The 25430-nt window shown below is 37.4% G+C and overlaps 1 protein-coding gene across 4 annotated transcripts in view; it reads right to left on the bottom strand.

Moving 5' to 3' along the window:
- The window catches only part of FAM120B (family with sequence similarity 120 member B), a 54748-nt gene that overhangs the window by 6713 nt on the left and 22605 nt on the right, over positions 1 to 25430 (bottom strand). For 3 of the 4 annotated variants that reach the window (XM_075748631.1, XM_075748630.1, XM_075748629.1), the window contains exons 6-9: positions 23919 to 24011; positions 5629 to 5835; positions 1616 to 1724; positions 234 to 347 (exon numbers count right to left, since the gene is read on the bottom strand). In XM_075748631.1, the coding sequence (XP_075604746.1) occupies positions 234 to 347; positions 1616 to 1724; positions 5629 to 5835; positions 23919 to 24011 (523 nt within the window). The remainder of the gene's footprint in view (positions 1 to 233; positions 348 to 1615; positions 1725 to 5628; positions 5836 to 23918; positions 24012 to 25430) is intronic. The other variant, XM_075748633.1, reaches the window with a different exon arrangement.

Raw genomic sequence — 25430 nt, 5'->3', positions numbered from 1 at the left:
CTCCAGATTATAATGCTCCACTCTACCTCACCTTGCAGAGTTAGCTTTGCTAATGGCAGTACACATCTATAACTGATACAAGTTTTGTGACTGACTGTTGTAGCCACAGGGTAAGTGCAGACATACAAGCGCTAACTGCATATATACAAAATGCAAACTGCATATGGATGCGGAGCCATTGTATTGTTGATAAGAGACAATTCCAAATACACATACATGCATGCATTTTTTACCTCGTGGTTGAGGATTTCTCCATAGGAACCCCCTCATCTGGTTATGATATGGAGGAACAAAATAACTCCTGTGTGTTTGTTGGAACCTGGGATTAAATTCTCTTTGTTGTGTTCCTGAAAAACAGTATTTACTAAGCAACTCTGCATATAAGATTAAATGAAGAAAAACAAAAGACAGCATATTCTTTTTTGGGAAACAACATTTCTTAGTTTTATGCCAAAATACTTATGCACAATTACAATTTTTCCAAACTAAAGTCAGCCTAATAAGCATGGCTCTTGTCCTCATTTCCATCTATGCACATCATGATTACAAGCTGTTAACAAGTGTATTTAGAAACCAGATCAAAATTTTATGACACAGATTTGGAGACTGCAGTCATTAAAAACAAAACAGAAATCTCTGTCCAAATTGGAATCACAAATCATAATTAAAATGGTTACGTACAGCTCTCGAGCCATAGCAGATGCTAACAAGGTCTAGTATCATAAATCACCAACAGATACCCTTAGTTTTGAATGTCCAGCACCAGTATGGTGTAGGACCACATCAGAAGTATTGCTGTCACATAATGCAAAGTACTGAACTAGCAGAAAATTATTCTGTCTGTTGTAATTTGTTCAAGGAATTTTGAAGGGGTAATTTTTATCCTCACAGACATTATAACTGATCAGGTATTAAGCAGGTAATAAACATAATACCAGCATAAGCACTAAGATTCAGTGTGAATTATTTCGAAGCCTCAAAAGCCTGAACATTCAGGCTGATCTGTGAATGATGCTAAAAACCTTTCAGATGTTTTTATTCCTGAAAGTCAGGCAGATCAGGTGAGGAAAACCAATGTCTTTACTAAACCGAGCAATAAAGTTGGGGGAAAAAAAGTAAGGTCTTTGGCAAAAAAACCCCCAACATTCTCTAGGTTGCACAAAAGCTTTTTCATATTTTGAATTATATCAGGTAGTCCAATACAGAGTATTCTCTCTTCAACGCCCCACTCAGACCTTCAACTATCAATGTTAAAATAGCTCCCCGAGGGGAAGGAAGAAAAAAACTCTGAGTCATCTAATTCCTCCTATAAAAATAACTTTAGTCACTGAGTAAATAGCAGTGATGTTTCTGTCAGTGAATGATATTTCATTTACTGCATATATCTAACTACGTAGCTAGATGGAAATATTATTCTATCAAACTTGGGTAATCAAATTCACATGAATTCTTAAAAACAGGAAATATTTTCTTAGATCTCTCCTTTGGTTTCTTGGAGAAAGACCTTACAAAGTACTTGGCTTGATGGGCTGCCTATATAAATGCTGCTGCTGTTGAAGGATAATTGAGCTTATAAATATATTGACTTTACTGGGAAAATTAACACAAAGCCAACCTGTGATAAATCCATTCCCTCTTGGTCTGCTCTGTATTGTTCTTTTCTTTGCCATGCAAGCCTTGCAAATGAAAGACTTCAGATGCTGGAAGGGTGTATACAAAGACTCCTGCAGACAATAGGGTTAAAATCAATGACTGTCGTGCTTTTCTCTGTTCAGATGTGGCACAATTCAATCACATATACAACAACTAAAGAGCTGTCTTAGCCACACTCATGCACATATGAAGGTGGTAGATCTGGTTCACATTTTTTCAGGAAACAAAGTTCAAACATTTCATATTAAAAGTGGATCCTTGGAGGGATGAATAGGGGTGTAGAAGGAATGTTTTCCCCTTTCTCAGTAAAGTTCATGTTCCTTCTCTGCTCACATCTGTAAAACACTTGCTTTCCTATTCTGTCACCTTGCACCTGTAGGTATACTTAACTAGATTTCTATCAGCAATAGCTCAGGCAGAGATGGTTAAAGCCTCCAGGTAAGGACTGATGAACTCATGGAAAACACACCAGTGAAAATCAAAGTATCTTAATCTCATACATTAGAAATAAAACTTAATGCAATAGTAAAACATCAGCCTCAACTCCTGACTGATAAAATATAACCAAGTCTAAAGAGAAATGTGGGAATTAAATAAAAATGTTTACCTTGTGGTGTGATGAAAAGTTCTACTGTCAAAAGGCCAAGCTGAAGCTATCTGAAGACACAACTTTCACTGATATCAGTGAGCTTTGAAGAAGTGTCAGATCTTAGAATCGTTTTTATTGATTTGTACTGGGCATGTGGCAGTAGTACACATTGGAAAGAATTATGAAAACACAGATATTAGAGCAATAGCATAATTTGTGATTTTCATAAAACTGAACTGTTTTTTACAGGATGACAATTCCTTTTTGTAACCACCAAGGCGGAGAGGGAGCAGGAAGGAGAGGAGAGGAATACAGGATAAGGCAGAATTCCAGTGGGTGGCAAGACTACAGCAACTACAGAGGTTTCTTAAATTAGAGGTAGAGTTTGAATCCTTGAACCCTCCCACAAACTTTCCTAGAACATTTTTTTAGTTAACAAACCTCTTTATAGAGCCTTATGCAAAACCCACAGATTTTTACTTTTCCCTACACAAACTGAGTACAGTTTGTGAAGAACATCCACTAATGGGAAAAAACTTTCACTGTATTCTTTGGAGAATAAATTCAGAATGTGCTTATGAAGGTTGGATGAAAGGCATGATCAGAAAAGGACAAAACATATCACTTATGCTGACTTCATTAGATAATTCAGTTTTAATTTAAAAAAATTGATCATGAACATACTCATTAGTGAGAAGCACAATAAAAAGCCTAATAAAGTGATAATATCATTGCCTCACTGCTTTATGAGACTATTATATCCAATTTTCTGTGTGGATAAACAAACTAATATGATTACTGTTATGAAAAACAGAGAACTAGCATAATATGAGCTTAGCTTTTTTTTTTTTTTTAAAGCAAGATGGCTCTATGTTTGATTCTTATCAGAAGCTTTCCATCTTTTATCTTTAACAGCTGCTAGGGCTACAAAGACCTGAGCTACACAAAAACTTGCCCACAAATATATCAACAGCGTTTAATTTATACATTTTCTTCTTTTGATACAAGAATCTGTGGGAAGGAAATCCTAAATACGGAAAAATTCTCGTTTACATGTAAATATTTAACCAAGACTGTATTTCTAATGTAATTTTTGTAAAGCTCTTAACTGCATTTAAGCCCATCACAATCAAAACTACACTGATTCTGAGATCTCCTGAACTCCCTGAAGTAGCGTAACTGTCCAGATGATACAGAAGGGACCTCAGGACTTAGGAGACAAGCACCAAACACCGAAAGAAGTAACTTTTTCCTATTACTTATCTTTTCTACAACAAAACATCCCATGTAGAATAACTTTTTTCTGAATACAATGCTGTAGCTATCATCAGATTAGATTTATGGTGCTCAAGGGTAGATTGTTAACAAACAAGTGCTGAAAGATCTTGGCTTCCAGTGGTACATTAAGCTCTGCCAGGAACTAAGTACCAGTTTTATTTATCAAAGTTGAACTTACAATAATAGCAAAAACCAATCACATCTGCTTATTGCCTTGCCAGTGTCCCCAGCTAAACTGGCATCTCTCGGCAATTCTCCCAAAACCAGATTCTTGCCTCAAACTGATAAGCTGGAAAGCTATTTTATTAGTCTGAGAGCTATCTCTGTCATATATGTACCATAAAATCGTATCTAAAAAAGAAAAAAATATTTTTAGCTACTCTAAAAATTCTCAGAGTTAGACTATTTCCCCCACAACAGAACAGTTTAACTGGGGTTTGTTTAAACTAGAGTATCAGGTTTTTAAAAACCCTAACCTAGATATTTTAGTTGATCAAGCAAATTTCCAGCTCTGTTCTAGGGATCTAAGCATCTTCACTCATCTTCCTTCTAAGGCAGGTTAAAATATTACTTTAACCTGACCACACTGGAATTTTCAAATGTTAGCTAAAACATACTAGCTAGCACATTTAAAAATACCTCTCTGCCAATATCAATTTTATTCGGATGTAGATACATGTTGTAAAATTTATTCACTAACCTGATTTCTACCCAAATGGAAAAGTAGTATCAGTTTCACATAGATCTGTAGAGTTTTACATTTTCCCATTTATTCTTTAGACCCTCCTATTGTTCTGCAAAAGTCCTGCATGAAAAAATGATGAACCACTAGCCCAATCCAAAATCTACTGAAATCAACAGACCAATTAATGGGAACCACAGGATTTGGATAGAGGCTATAGTCCTAATCACATGATTGATTCCATATGGAAAGGATTATCCTCCTCGTCCACACTGAAAACACGAACATTCCACCCACCCACACGTGTTCTACTCATCATTCCAGATCAGGATGGTATGTAATTGGACACAAAATTAGAAAAGAAAACTAATTATACAACAACTGGTATTGAGATTAAAAACATTCAAAACCAAAACCTTTTTTCTCTATAATCACTTTTATTTATTTTAACCTCAAGTGTTGTATGTACCAGCAGGTAAAAACATTTCAAAGGTAAAATTTTATACAGGATTTTTAGTTCCACATTGAAAAGAGACACATTAATCGAAGATCTTAGGAGCTATCTCTGCAGATGGGTACAGACCTAACCAAGCATCTCTCCACACATTCTGTGCTGGTGGGGCACGAGCCAGGTCTGGTCTGAGGCTTCAGTGGTGCATTAGTTCAGCCTTGCACCCAGCGTGGCAGATGCTACCTCTGAGCCTGGACATGATGCCACCCTAATGCACCAGATATGGCCCATACCCAGCAAGAGTCCACTGACACCTCCCTGCCCTTGCCTGGACAGACACGTTTTAAGTAATGCTGGGTTTTTTTTGGCAACACGGCATGCAAATTGTACAAATCCCCAGTTTCTGAAAAGTGAGCTAAATAAGTATTTAGAGGCAAAGGTAGGTACTTGGTGAGATTCTAAAAAAATACCTAGATATATACCTTCTTCTGATTTCTAGTTCCTCCTTGAATTCACCAAATCTTCATCTCAAACTTTAGGTTCCTTAATACCTTTAAAAATATCACTCTTAAACACTTTTAAAATGATACCCAGTATGCTTACTTGAAGACATTCTTAATATGTTGCCTAAAATCTCACAGGAAAAAGATCTCATTCATATCTTAGTACTAGAAAATCATTACAGGTGTTTCAACTTTTTGAAATTGACAACCATTTTAACACTCTGTTATATTATTTTCTGAGTAGTGGAAACAAAAATAAAGGTAAAATTTTATCTTCCTAGTCTCAGTATTTCTACCTTCTTACTTTTTTTGGTGGAGATGATGAAAAAGGAATAAGGAAGAGAGGAAAAATACAAAGAAAGGGGACCAGTGTAAACATAAATATTAAAAAAAAAAACCCAACAACAAACAAACATGGACAGCTACGTTTTTCAAAGAATACAGAACTGTCTAAGAGGACGTGATTACTCACATTGCCTTCCAAAAGCTCTTCCAAAGAGCAACCTCGGTGTGACTGCTGGTATTTTTCTTGAAAAAGTTTTCCATCAAACACTTCCCAAGGCATCAAATCATCCATTCTGAATGGAAAGCCACAGGCACTATTCGCCATGAGCAAAGTTGTAAGGCCACGAACAAAGACAGCGCCAAGATGTACAGCTCTGGAGTCCACTTGTGCAAGCTGTTAACATAAAAAAACTCAAATAGTAGGCTTCACAAATCAGGGGATATAAGCAATCTAACCATCACATATAACTGTGTGAACAGCAGAGCAAATGATAAACAGTCACAAAGCTGTCACAATTATGATCCTCTATTGCACAGTAGAATTCAGCAAAGGATTCTGTATCTATTTTTACTCAATAAAGTGAGATAAGTGAAGTTTGTTTTAACAAATACAGCATCTCACTCAGGTTTTTAAGACAGATATATTCAAAATGAAAATGGAAAGATAAAAAAAATGCCTATTCCTCTATAGTATTTCTCGAACGTTAGCAGTTCCCCAGAAAAAATGCTGTTAGTGGAATGCAAAACATGAACTGGGAGTATAAAATGATGTGTACTGTGATCCATTGAGCTTCCACAGTTTGATCAACTAGGAAATGTTACAGCACTTAGAGATCATTAAAGTTATAAGATTTGACAGAAGTTTCTTGTGCCCAGATTTTTATTTTAAACACTCTAAGATTTCCTCTGACTGTAGTCAGAAAGTCAAATTATTTCACTTCAACATGGATGTCTCCAGAATACTGGAATGGTATGACAACATCCAGAAAATGCAAAATGAGAAACTCAACAAGACAATTAAAACTCATGGCCAGAATAAACTTGACGGGTGAATTTAACATCCTGCTGTGGCAGAGCATAGCAAACTATAAAAGCCTTGAATCCAATATGGGGAAAAGTGTGATTTTAAGTGTTGTGTAACAAAGCTTCTGGGTGGGGAATGCCTCTTGCACAGTCTGTACTGAAACAGCCTGTCAGGACTCGGAGGGATTCATGACAGTACAGCCATCAATACTGTAATCCGTGGCAGCTGTTGTACCCTTACAGTGCAGTTTTCCTTACACTGTAAGTTATACCAGGAACAGAATAGCATCCAAAATAGTCAAGAACAGAAAGAACAAAAATGTGGCTCAAATTTGTCTTAGCCCTAGCTCCTGGAAAGCTGTGAATTGTTTGTTTGAAATGCAATGGAAAGGGTTGGCCCATTATTACTAACAGTAAGAATACCTTAGATCTTGAAAGATCCCCAAAAGACTTAAAAGTATGAACATAGACCATCAGTGCCCTATTTAAAAAAATGACAATAGCAGACAACATGAAATGTTGTACTAACCAATCAGAACTTTCCCCCCCCAACATCCACATAACAAAACCAAGAAACCTTTGCTAGCAACATGGAGCTACAAAACTTCTTCCAAAAGAGACAAACACAATAAACCATTTGGAGAATATAGCTGAATAGAATACAGAACCTGGTCAAGGACTTCCGTTTTCTGTATTATCATGCAATGAGTTGAAGTCTGTTGTATAATTTGGCTATGTGAAACTGGCTTCTGTGATAAGGTTCCCTCTAACGACAGGCAAGGGGCAGTAGGGTTCTGTTAAGCCGACTTGAAGATTTGAGGTGTACCACCACTGGCTGATTTTACTACAGCCAAAGAGGACCTACAGATGATGATGCAGGCAAAAGATAGCAGGCAGGGTGGTACAGAGCGCTCTTGGAAGAACTTCTGCCTCTAGTAATTCCCGGAAAGGCATCAAGCTGGCCACCAGGCACTCACCCAACATCACACTCAGGACTTGAAATTCACCCAATACAGACAACTGAAGACAACCACTGACATCCAGACAAATGCAGCCAACACGAGCTAATTTGAGTAGTCATTTAGAAAATGAAAGGCCCATCCTTCTCTGACCATGACACTTCATACTTGAGTAAGGGAGACCTTCTTCTCCCCTCCCTTTAAAATAAAAGTATTTTCAGTATAGGACCAGGCTATTGAGTTTCAGGAAGTTATTGTGTCCAGATGTAAGTTATCGTTTTGCCAGCTGAGACGAGTAACTACATGCACACTCATAACTTTCTTGCTCTGGCAAGTAAAGCAGGTTTTTGCAAACCTTAACAATGCTGAAAGGTACTTGAAAAAGGAATGTGGTTTAAGTGAACCAGTATTATTTGTACTAAAGTAGGTGTAAGAGTGCACACAGCCCGTTATCATGTTTCTTATACTGCACTAACCAGATTGTTTCTGGTCATCTGATCAAATCTCAAGACCTGCTAAAGAAATCAGCCCACATCATCAACTAGCTGAATCCAACTTGGCCAAATTTAATTATTAATAATTATTTAAATTTAATTATTAATAGAAATCAATACAATTTATACCACCATTAGTCTCTTTATTATACATCAGTAGAAAACCAGACTGAAATTCCCTGTCTTACAAATCAGTACCTTCTGTCACTGAATGATCAGTAAGTACTGATAACATCAAAAGATTTAATTGCTGAAAAAAACCTCTCATTAAGAATAATGAAAACAAGTATTAAGCTGCTGAAAAGAAAATAGTAAACCCTGTCATCAGCAGCAAGCAATTTCCCATCTTCTAATTTAACGGCTGTGCACTACATGACTATTAATTCATACCTTTTCCTCATTTATCAACAAAGATGCTTTTACTGTAATTTTTAATCCCACTGGTACCAACCATGTAAAACAGCTGTTAGAACAGATTACTAATACTATATGTGGAAGCTGGATGCCATCTGGGCCATAAATCTTAAAATAAAGTTTTTATATCTTTATTTTATTCTGAACAGTCTAAGCATATACCCAACACAAATATGTGATTAACCCAACTTTCTTCAGTGACGTTATTCAAGTTAGCACAAATGCATACATACTTGCAGAGCAAGTGTCTAAATGAGAATTTGAAAAATTTTGCTTTTGATGGTGACTCACAAAATAATCAGATTAGAAGAGGACTTTGAGTGCTGTCTCAAGATGGAGATTAGCGTAGTACTGTCATTGATGCTGTTACTTCTGCCTAAGTATGAAATCTGAGCCACCAACACAACCCTGAGCTGTGCTTTTTTCAACTCCACCTGAGACATACTGGTTAAAAAGACAAAATAATGTTGCTGGTGACAGGTTTTACAGGTAGAAAACATCACTGTCTACGGATATCAATCCAGAACCTTCCTAAATCACAAGAGTATCGGGGGAAGTGGACATTGGGTAAGGCTTGTTTTTTTAATGGAAATCAATATTGGCAAGACCAAGGCAAGAACTATCAACAGTGATTTCTTTCTTTTAATAAGACAGGAAATATATTCACTAAAGGGTAGTTTCTATTTTCCATGTCTGGCAATGAAAAACAAATAAAATGAAAGCACAGCAAGTCTATAACAATGAGTCTGTGCACATGGCAAACCACATACTTGTTTTGCCATGGGAATGCTCACAACTGCTTGGTGTCTGCAATGCAAAGACGTCATGATGAGGAGAAGTGGAAAATTCCAAAAGAAAAGAAGGCTTTGCTTCCAGGGCATTACACCCCAGAGATTACTTCTTATTGGAAATTGTGTCTGTTCTTTTTACTATTTTTATAAACTCAGGACCCCAGTGAATCACGTGAGATACACCCCTGTGATCCCACTGCTGCTACTCCTACCACCAGCTGATGACATTTGTGTGAGAGAGACAGGGAGTGTGTGAGAACTGCTCCGCCTGCACCAGCTGCCTGCACTGTGCCCCTGGTGCTGCTTCTACCAACCCTCTCAGCCTTTGAGGGAAAAGATTACTTTTCCTATTTGCCAATGTTAGCTGAAGACCGAGAAGAGAACTCAAAGTTCACAGTCCTCTAGTATCATTGCAGCAGAGGTTGCCGATACTGTGCTTAGAAGGCCTGAGCTGAACTGGGTAAGCCCACTTGAAAAGAGCAAGAGACAAGTGCTACAGCACCCACATCGCTAATGTATCATGGGTTTTTTTTAACAATTTGAGAAGTCATCGTAGACTTATCTCATGCTTTTTTTTTGCTCTAGAAACACAGAACTTTAGCCTGTGGACCACAAGTTCAGGCTGATCTCTGTGCTTGTCTGCATCCTCACTGATCACAGAAAGAGGCTTTGCAAGAAGGAAAGTGTTTGCTCACTGGAGTGCTTTGCAAATCTAGATCCAGAGACTATATCCTGCTGAAGAGTTTTTACTTACCGGAAGAAAAATACATGGATCTTTTATCTGAAATGCAAATTTCCAGTTCAAATTACATCTAATTAAATAATAATGATAAAAATAATCAGGATGTAAAAATACTTTTATTAAAGGAAATACTACTAGTCCTCTGAGTCTTTGTAGATTCACAAGCAATTTTTTGATAGACGTGTAAACTTTATCCTATGCACTTTGAAAGCTGTGCAACCTATTTTCAGGAACATACTAAAAAATTCCACAACTCCTTCACCACTCTACTCTATGGGGTTTAGAGGGTTCAGATTCTGTTAAAAGAATGAATAGGTTCTACCACACTTGAAATGTGAAGGCAAGTATCTGAACATGCCAGATGTCAGCAGACACAAATGAAAGCCAGAACCATGCCCACAGGCAAAGCTGCCTCATCTTCATTTCCAGAAACTGAGGAGAAAGGTAAAAATATGATAACAACTTTACAATTCCTTACTTGCGCTACTTCACATGTCATCTGTCTCAATGCACTAAATACTACATTTCATTTAAGAACTGGTTCCTAAAGGAATTTTTTTCCTAATCTGTTGCTTTCTTCCTGTGGTTGAACTGAAGAATATATGACTATGGCTAACATTTTGAAATATAAATGTAAAAAGAAATAATTTAAAAATTACATAGAGCATTTTTCCCCCGTGTTGGTTTTGCGTGGCAAGGTTTTGGTAGCAGGGGGGCTACAGGGGTGGCTTCTGTGAGAAGCTGCTAGAAGCTTCCCCTGTGTCTGACACAGCCAATGCCAGCCGGCTCCAAGATAGACTCGCCGCTGGCCAAGGCCGAGCCAATCAGCGCCTCTGTGGTAACATATTTAAGAAAGAGAAAAACAGAGAGAGAGAGAGAGAGCGCTTTTGCAGCCGGAGAGAAGAGTGAGAAGATGTAAGAAACTCTGCAGCCACCAAGGTCAGTGAAGAAGGAGGGGGAGGAGGTGCTCCAGGCGCCGGAGCAGAGATCCCCCTGCAGCCCGTGGTGAAGACCATGGTGAAGCAGGCTGTCCCCCTGCAGCCCATGGAGGAAGGATGAGGGGGTGTAGAGATTCCACCTGCAGCCCGTGGAGGACCCCATGCCAGAGCAGGTGGAGGCACCCGAAGGAGGCTGTGGCCTGTGGGAAGCCCACGCTGGAGCAATTCGTGAAGGACTGTAGCCCATGGGAGAGACTCATGTTGGAGAAGTTTGTGAAAGACTTTCTCCTGTGAGAGGGACTCCATGCTGGAGCAGGGGAACGATGAGAGGAGTCCTCCCCCTGAGGATGAAGAAGCGGCAGAAACACCGTGTGATGGACTGACCGTAACCCCCACTCCCCGTCCCCCTGTGCTGCTGAGGGGGGTGGAGGTTGAAGCCGGGAGTGAAGTTGAGCCCGGGAAGATGGGAGGGGTGGGGGGAGGTGTTTTAAGATTTGATTTTATTTCTCATTCCTCTACTCTGTTTTGCCTAGTAATAAATAAGATGAATTCCCTCTCTAAGTTCGGTCTGTTTTGCTCGTGACGATAATTAGTGAATGATCTCTCCCTGTCCTTATCTTGACCCACAAGCTTTTCGTTGTACTTTTTCTCCTCTGTCTAATGAAGGAGGGGAGTGATAGAGTGGCTCTGGTGGGCACCTGGCCCTCAGCCAGGGTCAAACCACCACACCCCCTTCCCTCTACCTCACCCCACCCCCAAAAGAACATACCTGTTTCTGTTATATAAAGGAAAACACAATGTTCAAGGACAGGTTAGTACTTGCTAATTTCTAGTTAAAATTAATCAATCGAAGAACAATAATTAAAAATCAATGTAACTTGGCCCAAGCAATAAACTCCTGGTGATCAGCATCTGAGTACTTTCCTAGTTTAACCGGTTCTTTTTAGGTCCATTTGAACTCGGTCAGTATATTATCAGTATACTACTTCTTACATTACCTCCCCCAAACCCACCTGTATCTGAAATGATCAAATATTTAACCATAGGCAATTTATGCTTGAGCAATAAAGGCAGCAGGTAGATCCTATCTTGGGAACTTGTCATTAAAACAGCCAGGCTTAACTTTGCCTGGGAGAGGTAAGGCACATTTTGTTCCAAATATAGAGAGATGAACTGTCAACTGATGACAACTTGACTAACGTTAAATTCTCTGCAATGGAAAGTATTACTAAACAGATTCTTTCAACCAAAAGACAGTCCTTTCTTGAATTCCAGATCTTCCTGTCTTCAGCCATTAGTATAAATTCCCAGTGTGAGTTGTCAAAACATGCTAAAACCCCTGTGCACTGGAACTATGTGCTCTGTTCTTGAGCAAACATAACCTAAACTGGTGCAACGGTGGTAAATCTACGGAGTGTTATCCTACAGAGATGGGCTGGTGAAATGGTATGTTTACTTGGCATCAGTCAGCTTTAAGCAATAGGCTGCTGGGAGTGCAGTATCACCCGTTTCCTTGACCTGTCAAATTGAGAGGGGAGAGGAACACCAGTATTTTGAAAACACGACTAAGGTTTATTCTGATAAAAGATTATGGCTTAAATTAAGCTCTTCCTGCTTAAACAAGGTGTGTGCAAAGGAAAAATGGGGATTGAAAAGGGATCCTATGAGGGCATCTACTGCAACAGAAACTAGAAAAACCAGTTTTTAAACACGGCTAAGGCTTCACAGTAAATATTTAGCAGTAAACAACCCAATTGTTTAGTGTTTATATGTTGAGGAAAGTTTATTTACTGGGTTTTATCAGGAGTTTGATGTAAAATGATACCTCTCAGTGGAACAACACTGTTATTTACATTAAGCCAAATGAAGTCAACCTAAAAAAGCTTCAATTGCTTTTACCTTTAAGCACCTTACAAAATAATGACATGAAAGTACTACTGCTAACCAGTCTGCAACCAGATAACAATCTCCTTCACTTCCAAAAAGATTGTTTCTCACTTCTTGTTTAATTTTCAAAAACATCGGCCTTTATCAGAGCATATCTACAACGAAACCCAGCATAAATGACATTTCTGTGATGATCAATATCACCAGTTAAAAAATTTAGCCTCTTCGGTTTACTTGTACACAATTATGTAATGGACGGCACACTCGCACCTGCAAAAAAGATTAAAATAATATCACTTTTCTTATTTTAGCCACAACTGCTTGACTCTGATCTAAATGATTACTGGGCTAATGACATACATATGAGATATACAGAACATTCACATAAATTTTAAGTTATAGTTATCAGGCTAACTAGCTGACTGTAACCCAGCCAGCAGCCACATCCTTTCTACAAAAGTGAATGGATTCATTAGGATTTTTACTGTCTTAAATACGTGCTTGTGTTTTTGGTGACATACTTATCTTTTAACCCCCTCGCCTTTTTCTCATATAGATAATATTTATTTGGTAGCAAAATATATTTTATTAGCCTGGGACTCTGAACACTCTTATGATCACATTTTCTTTCCTCTTTTTTTCATACATTAGTTAAACATTGTGGAAGCATTGGTACTTCCATCTGCCTTGCAACTAATAAAGTTTGTTCCCGGTGGGGAAAAAACTGCTGACAGGCTCCTGTTATGTCTGCACCAGAAACTGATGGGCTCCTGTATGTGCTATGGCATTCCCATCTGAACTGGTTCAGTAATTATTTGACATTTTTTTCCCATGCCTGTAGCAATGTCTCCCTCTCACATGGATGCCCTACTAATGTGATGTTACATTAAAACTTCCTCCTGTTGGGCAATTTAGAGTGCCTTCCTCTTCTCCCCAGCTCTCTATTTAAAACAATCAGCTGTAACTTATTTCTCTCAGAGACTCCTACATGTCTGTCAAACGTGGCTGAAATTAGCCATCATATTCAAAAGTTATTAGGGGGCATGGAGAAAATTTTAAAAATGTACAAAAGGTCACTTCCCTCTCTTAGTTCCAGTAACTTTCCATTGTAAGCCTTCAAAGATGAAATTTCTTCCACTCCCTTACTTTCTGACACTCACTATATATTTCCGTATTCTACCCTACACTGTCTAGCTCCTTTACCAAAATCTTTAAAATGAGGGGCTTCATCTGCCACTACCTGCATCTCAACCATACTCCTGACCTAAAGTCCTTATTCACACCTTACCCCAGCCCTTCCCCTTTGTTTAATCATAAGACCGGTCCATGGAAAAAAAGTTTTAGGAGTAAAAATTCTGCCACCAACACAACTACTCAGCAGACTGTGCTTAGCTACCTTCGCTAATGCAGTGTGTCCTTTCACAGCCGCAGACTATACTGGCAAATGAGAGCTGGTCAGGCACGCAACTGCTCAGGGTGCTGCTGTCTGGTGGCCTATCTTGTGGACATTTTTTGCAGTGTACTGTGAAACCGTTGCTGTGGGTTAAGACATCATTGTTACTACAAAGAAATTTTGATAGGTGGGAGTTCACTGCTAAAACTGTCCATGGCTTAATTGGCCAAGCTTAAAAATTAGTTTGTTTTTTTTTTTTCTTTCCAGAGTCAGATGTTCAAGATCTATTTAATTGTCCTAATGTATGACCACTCCTTCCCTTAAGCTGTTTTGAGTATATACTTTTTAAGCGCCTGATATATTTCCCACTGAAACCAACAGAAAGACCAGTGAACTTCAGCAGAATTAGATCAGGCAAAATTTAATATGTCTGAAGCTCTGCAGCTTCCAGAAACATTACGACAACTGTTACTAATGTCATGTCTGGTAGATAAGCTCTTCAAATAAAGCTGTCATTGAACCAAGATGGTTAGTATCAAGAAATCCAGGAGAACAAATACTGTTTGCCGGTGTAATATAGGTTTTGCGTTGTCTTTTGGTTTTTGTTTTTTTCTCCTAGGGTTTCTTTGTATTGCAAAGCAGCTGCACAATAAGATTGTTGATACTACGGTTCACCTTTTGAAGTGATATGGTCCCAGGTCAACAGTTCTGGCTAAGGAATTTTCCAGGCGTTAAGTCCACAGGTTGAGGAAGAAAAGAAGAACTGGTCTGCTTGTATTTCACAACAATCCCAAGGTCCAAGACAAATCAAACCATGAATCACCGCAGCAGTATCTCAGATGACCTGTGAAAGGAATTGCCAACCTGCAACCTGTGATCAGGTATGTTCATGATACTAGGAACTGATTTGTAATTAAGCTGCAATAGAGTATTCATTTCCAGAACACTTATTTCTTTTGGAATCAAAAATTGCCATACATGGCTTGAAAGTTCCTACCTTTTGACACAAGAACATCAAACCCATGCTGTAGTGTAGATGGACATATACAGTGAAATTAGAGAATCCTTTGTTGGGGCACACAGCTGTTTTCTGAGCACAAAGATGGTTTTCTGAGCTATTCAAGAACTGATTACAAATAAAGGTTTTAAAATAACATTACTTACACATAATATTCTACATGTTCTTGTATCAGCACTATGTCAGAACAAATTGAATATAAATAAGGAAACAGTTTATGTGAGAGTAACTTGGCTCTTTTTAAAGGTGTACTTAACACGGAGAAGAATGCTGTTTAAAAGAAAATGCATGCTCTGTAATAAGCCAACCTTTGGGATCTCAGCATTTCAGCCAGCATTGCACTCTGCAGGCGCTTTGCTGATGAAATAAGCATCCACTGACATTCCAGCCTCAGGAACTGATCCACAGCCATTTTAAAACAAAAGGTACCTATTTATTTTGGCACAAGGTGCTGGGCCAAAACAAACTTCCTGCAGAACCACTATGTTTCCAGCCTCCTATAATTGAAAAATATTACTTGTTGCTAGACTGAAGTATGTCTCTGTTGTATTGAAACCTCAGTGTACAAATACAATTGTATAATTTGGCTAAAAAGTAAGTAACACTGAGCAGATTGAGGGATGGATTTTCAAAAGTGTATTGGCATAGCTCTGCTTTTGTTAAATTCAGTAGTAAAGCTGTGATTGACTTTAGTAGGAACTTATGGAACTTCAGTCCTAGCGTAGGAATATTTTCTGCCAAGATGTATTTCTGTATCCTATACACAGAAAGTAAATAGAGAACTATTGCTAAATAGGAAATGATGCTTAGGTAATGCATTAACTGCCCTTGCTAAAACCAATACATACATAATTTCGTATTTGGCAAGGAACTGAACGTCTCTTCTTTTAAATCTATCAGGGGAATATTTGGCAGCCTAGCGGAATGTAATATATCTTTTTAGTTAATATGCATATGCTTCCTACTAGTGCTGGTGTGACACTAGACATGCTGATTAGATTCCTAAACAATTAACTAAATGTCCCCATAAATCATTAATTTTGTTTGGAGGTAACACAACCACCTTTACATGTGTGGTGTTTATTGTTCCTGTGTGTTTTTTCCTCACTTTTAACACTGGGATAGAATCATCTTAAAGAGTGATGATGTTTTGAGGTACTAAGATATAATGCTGGTAAGGGATGTTATAATGTACATGTATCACTTTTCTCTTAACATAGCTCCATTTCTTTATAAATAGCTCCTTCAGTCACATCTCAGCTGTTGTTCAGTGAATGTCAAATGAAATAATCCCAAAATAAAGGTGAAGGGGAGGAGAATATACATGCAACATGAATATTAATATTAAGAATATATTAAAAATTCACATTTATACAGCACTTTTGGCTAAAGAACTTCTATTATTGAAACTACTGGTGCATGAGTGTTACAAGTAAGAACTAAAATACGAGAAAGAACTGAACAATTTGACCAAAGTCACAGAGGAAGCAACAGATAGGAACTGGACACCATCTTGATTTTAACCCCTGGACAACGATAATGTCAGTCAAGAATACACTTGAAAAGAAGGGGAACAAATCAGTTCTTGGTTAGCCTTGATGTTTCTGATATCTTCAAGATGAACATTTCTACTATAGCAATTTGAAAAATTCCAGGACATCCTACAAAACACTGTAACCATCTGCCTAAAGGCTTGTTTTATCTTTTGTCTCCATCCACCTATAAATGGCTCATTAGGTCATTTCAGAAAACATTTCTGCTTCTCCAAAGTTACACATAGCCATCTGCTTCTCCAGAGAAAGCCTAAACAGATGTGCAGCTTGCATTCCTGCTCAGGCGTGACAAGGGCATGCAGGTAGGTGCAGGCAGCCCTGAGCAGACAACAGGCAGGTGCCACCGCTTCCTGACTGCACAGCACGCTCCCTTCCCTCCCTGGCTCCAGCCCCTGCATGTCACCTGCCCTGTGGGGACACAGGTCAGCCCCTAAAGGCAATGGAGAGCAACCCCACCTACATCATGCAAACACCATCTCCAACCCTCACGTACTGCTTGTTCCTTCTGACATACAATATGCAAGGAAGTGAAAACTATTTATCTCATGAGTAAACGTACACTTTGACCAACACAAGCTTGGCAGGAAAATGTCAGTTGATACTACAAATTATTACTTTCCCTCTCTGTAATAAGTTATCTCTGACTTTTTCAAAGCTGTCAGTTGCTTAATATTTTGGGAGAGGTTTATTACCCTTACTACCAATAACTACATTTCACTTTCTGCAGTATTATTGACCATGGATTAAAAATTAACAGTAATTTTGTTATGTGAAATTCCAGAGTGTCTTTTACCTTAAACATAATGAAAAATTCTTTATGTTATATAAAGCCTAAAAGCAATTCATAACTGAAACACTGCTCCTATTTCCTTGTTGTTGAAATCTTGCTAAGAATGACCTGCATGGCAGTAAAGGGGAAAACTCACAGAAAAGCAGAGAAAACTCAATTATGGAGAAAAATGCAAGATCCTCTTCCACAAAAAAGAATACGAATTCTCTGATGTAAGGCCCTTGCTCAAATCTTGCTCAAGATTTTGTCCATAAGCAAACTGAATCCAACTCAATGAATGCATTTTTCTCAGAAGGTAGAAGAGCTGATCTAGTCATGCTGGGATTTGTATTTGTGCCAGTGACACACAACAAAATTCACACAGTTATAGGAATTCTAATACTTAAGCTTATGTCAAATGTAAAAAATGTTCAGGGAAACAGACTCTAATAATACTAATAAATATACCCAATTTGGTAAAGAAGAAAATGAGGGAGAGCAGGGAAGAACAGTAATCTTGTCTGGAAGTTGAATATGTTAGCCTAAGAATTTTTTTTAAACCAACAGCAGCAAAGAAACATGAAGCCAGTTGTCCATGCAACAGGACCAAGAAAACTTGAATTTCTTCAGAACTTCAAAAGATGATTAGGAAAATAGCAACGGATTTAGAGATGGGACTTTCAAAGAATACTGTAAACAGTGACTAACTTCGGCTCCTAAGATATAATTGTATTTGCACTAATGCTCGATCCATGCAAATGCAATACTTCACTCTCAGTAACAGAATGGGGGAGCCATACTCACCACTTCAAAGTAATTAGAGAAAAAAAATCGTCTCTGCAGTACAAAGGCAGCACACTGAACTAGGCTGCAGGCCCAAGAGGCCAAAACACAGATGTTAAGAAAAAAGCAGAGTATAGGAGCCTGAAAACTTGCAGCATTAATACACAGATTTAATATAAGCAGGCTCATTTGATGCAACTTTCTCTTGATTAATCATGTAATTTATTTTTTCTTAATGTTTAAAACCAAAACTAATTTAGCTACTTGAAGACTTGAACTGTTTCTATTTGGACTAGTTCCTTTAAAACCACCTTGAGTACATGAGAAGAAAGTTACAGAATCGTTTTGGTTGGAAAAGACCTTTAAGATCATCAAGTCCAACCGTTAACCTAGCACTGCCAAGCCCAACCACTACACCATGTCCCTGAGCACCACATCTACGTGTCTTTTAAGTATCTCCAGGGATGGTGACCCAACTACTTCCCTGGCCAGCCTGGTCCAGTGTTGCACAAAGGTGTTTTCTCAGGTTGAAAAGGGACTGAACCAATTTCAGCTTGAAATCACATCCCACATTGCTGCACTTTTGTTCCCAATTAGCCCAGAACACTGAGAAAACCTAAGGACCGCAGATGAGAGTCTAGGCTGGGAAGAAATGCCAACATCAGTAAGCCACCTCAGTCGCCTCCGTTCCTCACCCCCTGCCAGTTACAATCTCACCTATCATTTTAAAAACACTTTGACACATGCAAATTTTGTGGGAATATAAAGCCCTGATTCAGTAAAGCATCTGGGAACGCACTCAAATTCCAATTTAGTTAATACCAACGTACATCACAGAAGCGGGTCCTGAGTACATAGGAGAGGTTTATCTGTGATATCTTTACAGTGTTCTTACTCATATTTTATGTTTTCCTCAATCCAGTTAGACTTCAAGCAAATATTTATTAGAAAACAGTCACACAGGCACAATAAACATAAACTCCCTGAGGGAAAAAGGATTTTTTTTTTTTTAAATAATTATATTTTGAAAAATATAGATGGCTCACAAAGGCTGTTTGGAGTCTGTCTGAAAAGGATCACATCTAATGGTGTTGACAAATGTAGCTTGGCTTGCCAAATAGGTCAGAAGATTGAAATTCTGGAATGTTCGGAATCTGGGTATTATTTATGCTTTTATGTCTGCATGGCAAGGGAGAAAGAATACTGAGTTTAAAAATACATAATGGATTTAGCAACATCTTTCTGAAATTTGAGGGACCCTAACCAAGATACCCACACTCTACTCTAAAACATACTGCTTTTTTGTATATGTGGCTAAGTACCCCTCAGGAAAATATTCAGAGAAGAATATCTTGTGTAATATTGGTACGATACCATTACCAAGCTAATTCTGCTTCTATGGCACTGCACAACAGGAAATATTCAAAGGTTACATACAACTACAATTCTTTCTAAAGCTACTTCTGCCTATCGAACTAGTTAACTAGTTTGCTGAGTATTTTTTTATTATTCCAAAAACTAATTAATACTTGATATATATTTTGTGAAAGTTCATTTGCAATCAAATTGTACAGACTCTCTGGAGCTTATAATTTAAGATCTAAAATGACTGTGCTCATTTTATGTCAGTAATACTTTTTAAATATCTGAAAACACTTGAAAAATTGAAGGAATACACTGTAGTGCTTGACTTTCTTATACCTCATACACAGCCAAACCGTTCCTTTTACGGGTGGCACAAAAGATGTAATTACTTCAAAGCAGATATTCTGGCATAACTGGATATTTCATGGTAAAGCTGTGAAGAGCTTGCAAATGCCATAAATTCCAGAAGTGATGTGCATGTCCACCCATGCATCTGCTACTAATGTTGGATTCGTATTTTCTGACATACATTTCACTTTTTAAAACCATTTAACAGGACCCAAATTTCATCTACTCATTTTCAGGTGTATTTCCCTTTTAACCAAATTTTCCCAACTCATTTTTGGCCACAACTTTCAGAAGGGATGTGATTCATAACTTTACACCTCCAATACAATTTTTTCATATATTGACGTATTTAGAGAAATCTTAGAAAAAATGTATTTGTGTTTATAAGTCATTACGGCCTCTCCTGTTTGGGCAATATTTTACAAGCATTAGAGGTGACAGATGATCTATAATTGCACTTGTAAACAACCAGGGCCAGCACAATATAAGAAACAAGACTGCAAGCATGACTGCTGGTGCCTCTTTTCTCCACGGTGGCCTCAAAGTTAGACTGATGGCTCTGTGGGCTTTTTGTCAAAACCACACACCAGATTAAAATAGAAAGAAGGGAAATAGGCAACCTGGAGTCCAAAATTTAATTCTGACCTTATGTATAAGCTCTACAGGAGGCTTGGGCAAAGCAGAATGTTGATCTACCATATAAGGGGGGCACCAGGAAACTAGAAAAAAACGCATGAGAAAAAGAATGTATAAAATCTCTTCTCTATCGTGTGCACATTTTGGTATTTTGAAACCACCGATCTTGAAAAATAATCAAATCTCCATGTATAAACATTACGTTATTCTCAGAAAGTAACTATTTAATGTGCATTTTAGTTATACGTCCACAGCTCGCTCTCTTTCAGCATGAGATAAACGATATTTTTTATGGCTTTAACCCACTTTATTCAAACCATGGACATTTCTGTTTCATAAACTTGTGGGTTTATGGATCTCATTAAATATGACTAGCATATCAGAAAGCAGATTTGAAAGTGAAGGCTGAAAAGTTCTCTTCATCCTATCAGAAGAACAGGCTCTATTTACATTTTCTCTCATACTTCACGGTGGAAGTTAAGTTTTCTTCTGCTAAAACGTATTTGCTAATGGACTCCTTTGCAGAAACAGAGCAATTTTTTAAAATCACTCTTCTTCACAGAACTGTTTACAAGGAGTAAACATTTTTCTACATTTAAAATAATAATATAGTGTTAAGTCCAAAATTGCAAATGAGCAAGCATTTTCATAAAATTTTGCAGATGCTGACTACGTTTAACATAACCTCCTTGAAAGCCCTCTTACTAAGTTGTTTCTAGGGATCACAATTAACTTCTCAGTGTGGGAGAAAAAGTATGGTAAACATATTAAACTTTATTCCTCTGTTTTCCTACTATAAACCCCATATATTAATTAGCTATGTACTAGTGTAATTCATTGCACTTGGATCCTTTGATTTTAAACACAAATACCTAGAAAATTAAGCTATTAAATACCTATTAATACGCTATTTACTATTAATATAACTTAACAGCATAACTCAAATTTTGTAAAACTACTAAAGAAACATAGTAATGGGTAAAACCAGTTCAAGCTATTCTGAGATGGAATCTTGAAAATGAGATGCTTGAATTACAATGGTCAGAAAGCTTGCTTTATTGATCATTATTTTTAGAATATTTTTATAAGAGATTCTATTAGTTTAGTCTCCTGCCCTTCCAAGAGAAAATTCACAGGACATTATTAAATTCATCTACACACCACATTTCAGAAGCACAGAAACAAGAAACAGACCATTTTTTACTCTTCCTGTGAAGTGAGATTAACCTCATACGAATCTTCAAATTGATCCCGCTGCTACCACAAAATTATAGATGGCTTATGTATGAAGAAAAAAATGAGTATTTTTATGGCAATTAACACAACATAACATCCTCTCTTGATATAGCTTGACAAGTCAGAGATACATAATGAGCTAAGCAATAGCAACTATTTTTTACTGGGAGATCCAGGTCATCAAAACACAGGAAGGGAGGTTAATTTGAAGGCAACAGAAGAAAGTTTTGAAACTGTTACTCACCTATTCACAACCTCAGAAAGGAAAAAGACCAAAATCTTTCCTTGCTATGCTCTTCAGAGGGATTTATTCTGGCTCAAACTACTACCAAAGGCACTACCATGAATTTCAATAGAGTAAGAGGAGGAAATGCTCTACAAAATAGCCTGATACAAACATTTGAACTGCATTATATGAATCTTTTCTTGGATTTTTAGCATAGCAGAAGGCATTATGCATCAGTGCATGAAGCGCTTACATAAGCAGCAGAATGATGTAAACTTTGCAAAGTACCTACCAATAGCATGTCTAAGTCAATTCCAACAACATACCATCCACTTCATAGAGTGATACGTGATACAGTGTAAGACTAGCTTCACATTTCACGTACTTTTATGTCAACAGTGCGTGAGCAGACAACATCTGATCTGCCATTAGCTTTGTGGGAAAGTTACAAAATTTTGTGAACAACTTTGAATTAGTAGAATGACTGCTAATAAGTAGGATAACTTGATTAATACTACGTGTTTGGAAGCAATGCTCAGATTTATAATTTCATAGAACTGCAACACAAATGAATCGTACAAAGACATCTAATTCAAACAGAATAAACTTCCAAGCGCTTTAGAAACTTAGATAATAGTACCTGTAAGTGCATCTATAAACAAACTGTTTCAACACTTCCTGCTTACGCTTAGCTTCCTTTATGCTTTTACTGAATGACTGCCAAGGAGACTTCATAAAATAATGATACTCTCAATGTTAAGTGCAACACTATGTGCAATTTCCACAGAAATAAATCCTACATTTTTGCTGTGGTCCATATTGCCTTCATCTCATTGCTTCCTTTTTATTACACAGATCTAACACTTGACCAGCTGCAGAACAAATCTGTGATGAATTTGGAAAAAATGATAGGAGGATGGACTTTGTCTATTATAATGAAGCAAATAATGAAACTGGAATCACACGGGTTTTGTTATTTTGGTCCCCGTGCACTAGAAATGAATGGATAGTAACAGGAGTTGTTGGTTTATCTTGCTATCGGCAAAAAGTACTTGTAAAACTCTAACATGGACTGTTTAAAGTAACAGAGAATTTATTGGAAATATAAGCAAGATTTTCAGAGTGAAGATACGTTAAGGTTCCAACCATTTCTAACCTTTCCCCCTTACTTTTAAGTAAACCCACAACTCAAATAGCCATTGACATGTGCAGTCTGTGCTGTACACTGCTAATACTTTGAATACAATCTCAAGCCATGAGATTGAAAATACTCTTGTATAATTAGATACACAAGAAGAACTATTTAGATGGGTCTACTGCAATAACCAAGATTCAAGACGACAGGAAAGGAAAAAAACAGATTTGCGCAGAGTATATAAAAATTTTAAAAAGAACTCCTGAATAATTATAGAATACTGTGAGCCAAAAGGTCTTCACTACAGTGGGTAACGACATTTTTTCTGGTTAGGTTTATGTTATGTTTATGTTCTCTCACAAGTAGTAATACTAAACTGTATTTAGTGTAGCAATTTTCATACAACTTATGTCCCAAAACACTATCCTCCTCAGGAAAAAAAGAATGAAGAAGTGTTGCAAGACAGGATTCACCATTACAAATTTTCCATCAGCTGGAAGTCTGGAAGCCAAGTCATGAAGAAATCTGAAACTAATTCGCGCACCCCAGGATTGCAACCACTAGAAACTGTCCTTTCTACTTTTTTTTTTTACATGATTAACAAATGCATGTATTCGCATGAACTGTAGCAATTAAAGGCCTATATATTTTCCATCACCCTCAGTTCCCATATCTGAAAAAAATTAATATAGAAGAATTTTCTCCAAAAATATTTATCCCAAAGTTACCATCAACGTTCTATGTTACTCAATTATTCCAATCAATACCTGCAAACCTGCCAGTTGAGCAGCTGACTTCCCTTTGAGGCAGAGAATGAGCGCCACAAATGCATTTAAGTCCTCCAGAGAGAGGCTACTGACCTAAAAATAGATGAAAAAATAACACATTATCTGAAGGTTCTGAAGAAGAACTTTCTGAAAATTGACTCCAAACAAAATGCCCACCCTTCATGTATTCCCTCCTCCTCTTCCCTTGAAGTTTCTTAATAACAGGAAATTTCTTCATCTCCATAACACTAAGCATAGTAAAAAAATAAGATTTAAAAAAACTCTATGAATTGCTTTATAAAGACCCAGAATAAAAACCACCTCAATGATCCACAGATGTGATGACCATTAGGATTTCTTTCAAATGATTACATGGTTATTTGTTGGAAACTTTAAAAATAATCTAACATATTTCAATTACCTATTTTAAGCTAAATTTCAGGTTTTAACAAAACATATTTTGATTCTTTTAGTTTTTTTAGCCTACATATTGAAGTGGGAAGAGCTCAAAACTATAAGAAAACTAAACGTAAAATTCAAGTGGAAAAACATAAAGAAAAAATCTAAATTCATATAACTGTTCACTTTAATACTTCTATCAGAAAAGGGAGAATGGGGATATTTACTGTTGTGAAAACGTATTCTGAGATTCTACAGAGGCACACGGTCACCTCAGGAGAAGGACAGTGCCTTTAGACAGCTGGGCTGATTCCCTGACGCTACCAGTCCAGTTCCAATCACTTGCTTCCTCTTATAAGAACACTATAGATTATACATGTGCACCAAGACCGAATATCTGTTACAAATGTTGAGGCTATAAAGAGGGCTTTAAATGAGATCTATAAAGCGTTACAATTCTTTACCAGTTAGAAGTTGAGGGAAGGTTTCTCTTGCAAAGTGTGGAAATGTGCATTGGGGGCTTACAGTACAATTAAAAGGCTGCCTAAAACTCTGCATTGCCTTTCTTTTAACAGCTTGATTTTCAGGGAATGTTGCCCACATCCTATTTCAATCTGTTAATAGTTTCTATTAAGGCTATTAAAATAAAAAAGTGACAGAAAAAAAGGAGAGAAAACCCCCCCCCCAAAAGTATTGATATAAATCAATAGGGAAAAAACCAAAATAACAGACACTAAGAAACCATCTATAATTGCTTCATTCATTTATTTGCTTAGGAGGAGTAACCCATTCTTTCCTCCTCAAGATAAAAATTATTCAACAACTACTGAGAATTATTTTTTTTTTTAATCAGGCCTTGCTGCTTGTCCCACTGTAAAATACTTTCCACTCTACAAAGCTGTTAAAACTTGCATAAAACCCAAGAATGTGAGGGGTATGAGAAAAGTTTTAAGCTTTCAAAATGCTCCTTGGTATTCATTAACTCCACCTGGCTGCTAAGATCTGATAATGGCCCTACTTTACCCTGTATTTCAAGCCAGGTGTCACCTTTGTGTAGATGACAACAAGCGAGGTTTACTAAACCTGCATGTTTTATACATTGCAGTAACAGAA

The sequence above is a fragment of the Balearica regulorum genome, chromosome 3 (assembly GCF_011004875.1).
Source record: "Balearica regulorum gibbericeps isolate bBalReg1 chromosome 3, bBalReg1.pri, whole genome shotgun sequence".
Classification (NCBI taxonomy): Eukaryota; Metazoa; Chordata; class Aves; order Gruiformes; family Gruidae; genus Balearica; species Balearica regulorum.
Note: the sequence above shows the minus strand (reverse complement) of the source record. Positions and strands in the feature narration are given on the sequence as shown.